This window comes from Apostichopus japonicus, chromosome 14 (genome assembly GCF_037975245.1).
Source record: "Apostichopus japonicus isolate 1M-3 chromosome 14, ASM3797524v1, whole genome shotgun sequence".
NCBI classification, from domain to species: domain Eukaryota; kingdom Metazoa; phylum Echinodermata; class Holothuroidea; order Aspidochirotida; family Stichopodidae; genus Apostichopus; species Apostichopus japonicus.
In genome coordinates, this window is record NC_092574.1 from 13,847,377 (window position 1) to 13,855,754 (window position 8,378).

The 8,378-nt window shown below is 37.6% G+C and overlaps 1 protein-coding gene across 1 annotated transcript in view; it reads right to left on the bottom strand.

Annotated features, from left to right (window-relative positions):
- LOC139979487 (protocadherin-16-like) overlaps positions 1 to 6,793 on the bottom strand; it is a 61,884-nt gene extending 55,091 nt beyond the window's left edge. Inside the window, exon 1 of the mRNA XM_071990326.1 lies at positions 4,231 to 6,793. Coding sequence (XP_071846427.1) covers positions 4,231 to 6,075 — 1,845 coding nt within the window. The 5' untranslated portion in view covers positions 6,076 to 6,793. The remainder of the gene's footprint in view (positions 1 to 4,230) is intronic.
- Positions 6,794 to 8,378: the final 1,585 nt, after the last annotated feature.

Consider the following 8,378-nt stretch of genomic DNA (forward strand, 5'->3'; position numbering starts at 1 on the left):
TTGTCTGTGAATGGTTTGGGCAAACAGCTGGTAATTTGATTGGAGTCAATCTGCTTCTGATCAAATGGTTCTTAACAGGAGACATATTAGTTTGGGGAAAGGGGTCACATGCAATAAAATGGACTGGTGTAGGTTTTGTGCTGAAACAAGGAAAGTTATGCTGCCAAAAGTGAAGATGCTTCATGATACATCAACATGTGCACTATATACTTAGTTTGTGATAAACACTTAGGATCAATTTGACAAGCACGAACAATGAGTAGAACTTTGTTAATTGCTTCAACACCTTCTGTGATACAATATACTGTATGCATACAAACATCAATGAAGAAGTGCTTTTACAACCCATCAAGAACAGAAATTTACGTTTAATCATGAAGGTCAAACAGTATTCATTTCAAGTACTGAAGTTTAATGGTTTAATTCCCTTTACTTCTAAATGTTTAAGTCTTGACAGAGTTATAATAAACCTGTGAAAGATATCAATTCTCTCCTTACACAAAAAAAAAACCCATCTTACTAGCTTTTACAATAGTAAAAGTCTGTGTGATTCAATCGTGCGCAGGCTTATTGTAGTCGAATAAAAAAATTCGGAAATACATAGAAAAGTCACACAATTTTTATTCAACTAAGTCTGAATTACAGCCCACTGCTTGTAATTGCTCTATGCATGTACAGGCTGCAGTACAGCATATTAATATACATGAAATGATAAGCAGTTCCAGCAGCTGGTTAATATTATGTGTACTTTACTGCATGCATGACTAAAACTGAACCCACCCCACAGTATCTACTGAGAGCTGTATTACAAGGCAAATCTTTCATTTTCTTTTTTTAAAATTCACTCTACAGACAGACCACAAGAGATATTCATGCTGGATTAAGTCTTTTGTCCATTCTGTTTACAATTCTCCTTTCAATCATACTCTTATCACTACAACCTGAGGACAGTACTAATATTGCACATCACACAAACTGACAATGAAATTTGGCAGGCTGTGCTAAAATCAGTGTCGGTTAAGACACTCATCGCTTTCCATTATCAAGGAGTGGACTAGAACTCAGTGTTATATGTAAAGTAACGAGGGTCTGTTGATGTAACTTTCATAGCCGTGGCAAGAGCTATCTATGAAAGGTAAAAACAGGCAAACAAGAAAGCCCAAAACGGAGGAACGTTATTAAGTGCCACTTTTGCATTTTTTTTTGTGGGGGGGGGGGGAGGCAAACACTGAGACACTAGTTAAAACCGATATATTGCTCTGCTGTATTGATAGATGGCCAACATATATATATGATGGCTTGAACTAACTTCAAGCAAGTCTCTTTGCTAGTTCAAAACATAACTTATACAGTAATTTCCTACTCAGCTTCTGTGCATCATTTAGTTATAAACTGAAAATTATTTTAAGGTTTTTACCGTCACAAATCTTTCAAACTGATCGGAAAAGGAAGGCCCAATATGTTGTGTACTGTTCATCCTGAGTAGATGCGCTCAGTCAGAAAAATGTACACTGTACTGTCATACATAGAGGTAATATCACACACTCTCAAAGACCTCAATGCGCTTCATTTTGTGTTTGTAACTCAAATTTTAAACACAGTTCATCTTGAAATCTGGAAATTTGTTATAGATAAAACAACAACAAGAAACACTTCCTCTTTCACCACAGAAAATACCACCTACTGTATGTCATAATTTGCTCAGTATTATTAGGATCGATTACTGCATTGCACCCAATAACTGTACATTATAAATAGTGTACTCCAGGCTATTACCTGCAGCACACACGGGATCATCTGAAACAATGATTCAGACATTGATCAATTTAAGAGAAAGCTCTTACTACATACTCTTTGTACAGTCTCTGCAGGACCAGTGTTGTCAATGGTCCGAAGGAATTTATCGATCCCATTGTCAACAGATATTGATCACAACACACAACGCGGTCACCACCACCACCATTGTACTCTACTGTTCAAATATATACACAACGTGTGGGAGAGTGTATACATGCTAATTCCTGTAGCATCATGGAGAGAAAGTAAGTTAGAGGGGACTTTCTCATTCAAGGATAAATACTAAACAACAACCAGCAAACTAATGTGTTAGTTGTGACAGCATCATGTGAAGGATGTGATAATAATAAATCGCAAATAGTAGTGGGTCCATTTTATTCCCATGAGCAATACAGATCCATACATCCATACAACATTGTGTTTTTTTTGTAAGCTTCTTGGATCCTTAGGCTTTACTGTATAAAACTTGGATCTGATGTACAATGGTTTGTACAATACATTTGGAAAATGTATTGTATTTTCATATGAATGTGAGGCTCTGCAAAGTCGGCAAAGGTTTTCTTCACAACACTCAAAATCAGGAAAATAACTTCAGAATGTTTCCTGAATTCTATGCAAAGTGTGTTATAGGCTACTGTAGACATACAGTACCTCTGCATAGAGTGTACCTGGCAGCACTGTGGTATACATTCTAGTTCCACTATTGAAGTTTCAACTTTCTTAAACATCAAATTCATGGTGAGTTAGTGACATGAATGTAATAAAGCTATATATTTCATGGTATGAGATGTAACAATAGATAAAATGAAATAATCTTCCTTGGTTTATTGCAGTAATTGGGGTTGTTTTTTTCTTCAAAACTTCAAAGTGATAAAGGACAAAATTTTCATGCAAGTAAAATAGTTTGTGTTCAACTGTAAACACAATATCAAAAGTATTCAGAATTACAATATTACTCAAAACTACAGTAGCCCACAAAGTAGTAACTAAAATACTTCTGTTAAAGAACCATAGTGTAACTCTGGTAAATGTTACAGTGTTCTTTCTAGTTATTTGATATCTGGCGATGAATTGACAAGTATGAACGCCCTTAAATCACATGATTGCAGTCCATAACATATATGTTGGCTTGCACATTTAAACTTCTGGGGAGTAAAAGCTCATTTCGTGTAACAGATTCAAATAATGCTCTGGAATCTTCCTAGGCATGATCTATTCAACGACATCAATGCTTTACAAAAAGCACAGCAAACCAACCTCTCTTTGACATACATCACTTTTATCAGACACAGTCTGGGTCAGTAAATCATCTACTGTAATTTGTGCAAACACAGAGGGAAAGAAGATTTTAGATTTTCTCCTTTTTTTAACAGAGAAGAATTAAAATGCCTTTTTACTAGAAGATTTATTTGGCCAACACCAGCTTTTATTCCTGGTTTACTTTTAAGACAGATTATCCTCTTAGTGTTGACAGTATCAGCTTATACAGCTGTGATAAGCTGGGGGACTGAAAAGACTTCTGCATCAACTTTCCACTAGAGGAATATGAAAGGGTCAGCTTATTCACTCCTAAGTTGCATAATCGTTGCTTGTGCACAATGTGTTTGAGTGAGAATTGAAAAGGAGGATATTAACAGAAAGAAAAGCAAACTTTCAATTCTTGAGGAAGTGGGACTGTGGAAGTGATCATACAAGGTTAAATTATCAATAAAGAATTTCCTCTAAAAGACAAAGTTTGTTTCAACTAAAACACAAATGTATAGCTAGTTCTCTGGAAATTTACTGATACTCCTTTGAAATAAGTATTTAATTTGCACTGTAGAAACCAGTACAATAGGTTCAAATTCAGCAACAAGGATAATAATTTATCAAAGAAACTTTGCTAAATTATGTTGACTGTCCGACTTTACTGGGCTTGAAATAAACACCTGCATGTTGCCACATATAGTTTCAGTTGTCTTTATATCTGACCCTAAAATCTTCCACCCAACAGAGCCCCCTTCCTCCCCCAGAGTCAGAAGAAGGTCACATAGAAATGGCGTGTTACGAACGTGATTAATTGATCAAATTTCTAATCTATCATTTATGGCTCACTTTCGATGAATGTAACTGCAATATTACAAGGTTCCATATATCTATGGGGATTCATTATGTTTGGCATTCTGTTTTGCAATTTATGGTTGCTTTCAGAGAGTGGCTGATTGGCTGTAGGGTAGGTACTAAGGGTTAAACCCAATTCTTAGCATATTTCCTCAGGAATAAGTAACCCAGCAGTTGGGTAGCTGATAGGAGTGGTTTCAACCGCCCCCCCCCCCCTCCCCACTGCTAACATGACACATGACTGTTTATCACCCTTGATCTCTAATGATATACCATGCTTATTTGTATTGCTGATGAAAAATGTAAAACTGAAAAAAAAAAGAAGTTACAAACCTGAAGAAAGCAGGTCCTCTCTGGAACATCCTCCGATACATTAGAATGGTAAGACTCAACAGGAAAGACGGGATAGTTATCATTCACATCTGCAATGGTCACAGTGACAGTGGTGGTGGAGTTCAGTGAAGGTACACCAAGGTCCGAGGCCATCACAGTCAACACAACTTGGCTGGCTTCCTCCCTGTCCAACTGTTTGGCAGTGGTAATCATCCCTGACTCGGCCTGAATGACGAACCAATCGGCAAATGGTTCACCTGTGTCCGCGATAGAGTAAGTAACCTCGGCATTAATGCCAGCATCTCTGTCCGTGGCAGAGACCGTGGCCACTAACGTACCGTTGAGAGAAGTCTCACTTTTTGTGGCTGTATACGGCGGATCTTGAAATATCGGAGGGTTGTCGTTAACGTCTTCGACGATCAAGGTAAAGTTTATTTCCGCGACGAGAGGCGGAGATCCTCCGTCCATCGCACGGATCCCGATATCGTACGATGGGACGTCCTCCCGATCTAACGGCTCTGCCACGCAGATGAGGTAAATGATATCGTCCTTGGTAGTGAGACTAAAAACATCCTGCCCGCCGATTAATTCCACGTCTATATTTTCCAAATCGTCGTCTGGATCGTTCACTGATATCCTGGCGACAAAGTCTCCTAACGAAGCGGCCTCCGAAATTTTGGGAGAACCATCTCCACTCGTAAAAAGGACATCGATCGACGGAGGATGCTCATTTTCATTTTGGATCGTGATACGAACAACTTTAAAAGGAGATTCCAATGGTGCGATTCCGTTATCTCTGGCCTTAATTAAAAGAGTATAGCTGCTTGCATCTTCAAAATTCAGCGGCTTGTTTAAGAATATTTCTCCTGTTGCCGAGTCAATTCTGAATATACCTTCGGGATCTGATGTTTCCAAGATTTTGTAAATGACCAGCCCATTACGTTCGCTGTCACTATCATTTGCATACACTTGGAAGACTCTGTCATTGACTGCAAATGATTCAGATAAATTAACTTCCACCTCTCCCGGTGGGTAGAAAGAAGGAGGGCTTTCATTTACATCAAGAATTTCAATACTGACATTCATTGAGCCCGTCAATGGGGGATTACCACCATCAAAGGCCAGTATGACAAGATCTACATGAGGAAGAACTTCATGATCCAGTCTTTTGTCCACTACCAAATCGAGCTGTAAGTCCTTTGCATTCCCAAATGCTTCGATGGTTTCAATCCTAAAATATTCACCTATGTTCCCTCCTGTGATGTTATAACCTACAATACTATTTTCTCCTAAATCTGGGTCCGAGGCAGAGTCTAAGGTCCTTCTCGTACCCACTACAACATTCTCCGAAAATTCTACATTAAGTTTGTCTATTGGAAATTCTGGTCTGTTGTCATTTTCATCGGTAACAAAAATTTCAATGCTTATCGCTGGTGTACCGCTTACAGGAATTGCAAGTACAGTGTATTCAGACTCTGTTTCTCTATCAAGAGGCTTCAATAATGTTATAACACCTGATGAGTTGAACTCAAACCACTCTGATGTCGATGGAACAAAAAAGTATGGCCCACTTGTTCCAGAATCTGCTGCAACATCTCCTACCCTCGACCCTCCTCCCAACCCTTCAGGTACATTGTACGTTAGAGTACTCTCTTGAGCATCACAAAACTTCCCATGAAAAGATAACAGAAGTAGAAGTGTACACAACAACATTCTGTGTATGCCACACATGGCCATTAAGTTGAAATGTTTAGTTCTAAGTTGAAACTTCTGATGAAACAGAGAGTCTGTTTGGGGAACTATGTCCCAACTCCAGCACTTACTGTGTGGCACAGAGAAAGACATGTTGTGACAATGGGACTATCCTAAAAAAGTTATTTCAAGCATGAACAGTTACTGTTAGCATAGTCAAGTCATGATTAGGCTTTAGTTAGGCCATATATCACAATCCCCGGTTTTAGGTCATGCAAATAGCTTCATAATATTACTATGAGATAGACCCGTTCGTAGTCTAGTTACACATGAATTGTGTTATTCATATTCAATTACTAGTAATAGCCTAGCATGGGCTATTTGGCATTCCCGATCATTACCAAAACCATAAATTGTCCACAAATTATTGAATGACAGAATTGGTAACACAGGTTAAAATTGACAAACTCCCTGTTTCCCACTTATTTAAAATTAATTCAGGCAAAATCGATCGGAACTGACTACCAACTTTGAGCAGACTAACTGCTAATAACCAAACGTAGGCCAAACACTAACATAACTGAACAAGAGTCTAACGTTACAACTGTTACTGTTTGTTAGCGTCTATTCATTATAAGAAAAATATACTTCGGTAGCAAGTCAACGAATTAATCCAAAACAAAAATACTTCCAAGGATAGAAACAAATTCAAAAGTAAAACTTCCTACGTCAGGTTAAAGTGTTTAAGTTAAATTGGTCCATGGAAGATTGAAATTATGAAAGTTGTATCCCAGTGTCCGACTCGATATCCAAATTCCAATACAAGTAATGCATGCAGTCGATCTTACGAATCCAATGTGAGTCTTTGAGTTTTTTAGCGACAGTATATTGTACCTTAAGGTATGCATACAATAGCCAACTGCATTCTTAGTGTGCGGATCGGGAGCAGACGGTTTACAAATGAACGGCGCTATTTATCATTTACAAGAAGTCATCAAAGGTACAGCGCCAGGACCCGACAGGCCAAATGAAGTTTATCAAACGAATTGATAATCTCAGGGGCCTGAAAGTAATTTACTCTCAGTTTTTTGTGTGGTAACTGAAGTAGAACAAGTTTCCTCCAGTTATCGCATGTTATTTGAGTGCAATTATTCGTCAAGCGTAGAACATACATATGTTCCTAATTCAACGGAATCATACAAAAAAGATGCAATTTAGAGGCTATCGTTTTAAATAATTTCAGACAAAATATTGGAAATTTCAAAGGGAAAAAATGGACATAAAAACTAGTCGGTTATTTAAGAGAATAAAACTTTTTATATAAAAACTTAAAGTTTGATAACAAATATAGAAACTTTGATACAATGTACAATGAATTTTGACTTGTTCTTCGAAATTAAGACTTTTTATATCCCCGGAAAGTTGTTTTAAAAGAAAACTTCACATACAGAAACAATTTTGGTTAAATAGTGCCTAGTGGAAATATTGGGATGAATTACCCGAAACTTTAGATATATTATCCGCCGGAGGTTTATTACATTTAAAATCGAAATAAGTCGGATAGTGTCGAAATAACAAAAGCAATCTGCAAGTTGCAATTACGAGATACAAAGTACAATTTTCAGTATATGAACCCACATCAGGAGACAAAAAAGATAAAATAGTACAAAGCAGTTTCCAATGTCCTATCTGAGCCACGGTAGCGTCAACAACTTAAATCAAAATCTAATTAACATTATACTTTTCGATGTTTAGCTTGCTAAGCCCACTTGTTACAAGTTGTGGGAATTCCAGCATTATTTACATTGTTTGCAGATTACAATTGCCATAAAGGCCCATATATATATTTTCCCGATCTGAGCCATATCGGAGGGGGAGGAGGGGGGAGGGGGACAAGTCCTGGAATGAAACTCGGTCCCCGAAAAATTGGCAAAAGAAGAAACAAACCGAAACAGAATAAAAAATAAATAAGCATGATACATGAATTTCGATAAGCTGTTTGCTTTCATAATTCGATGTTAACAGCTTCTCGTTACAATTGATGCTTGTAATGCCGGTGACACTGACAGCTCGTGGAGTTTATATAGTTTCTAGTATATGTTTGTGCAGCGCTTTAAAATTAAGACCGAAAGATAACAATGCCAAATCGTGAGTGAAACATTACTTTGCTTAGATTTGTCACGAAAACTAGTATCTTGTAAATTTGACGCCCCGACGTTTAATTAGTAATGGGTTGAGTTTAAGGGGATGCGTGATTGTGTATTTTTTGTTTTGGAATTTTCATTACAATTCTTTAATGTAACAGAGGGACATAGCTTATAGTGGTGTCAAAAACAACTTTAGAAGTCATACCAATGCACGACTATATTGTTATTTAACTGCGATCCTCATGATCTAATAATGGGCATTAAAAAGTGGCTTCGCCTCCTCACGTGGTCGTCACAAAGGTTGACTAG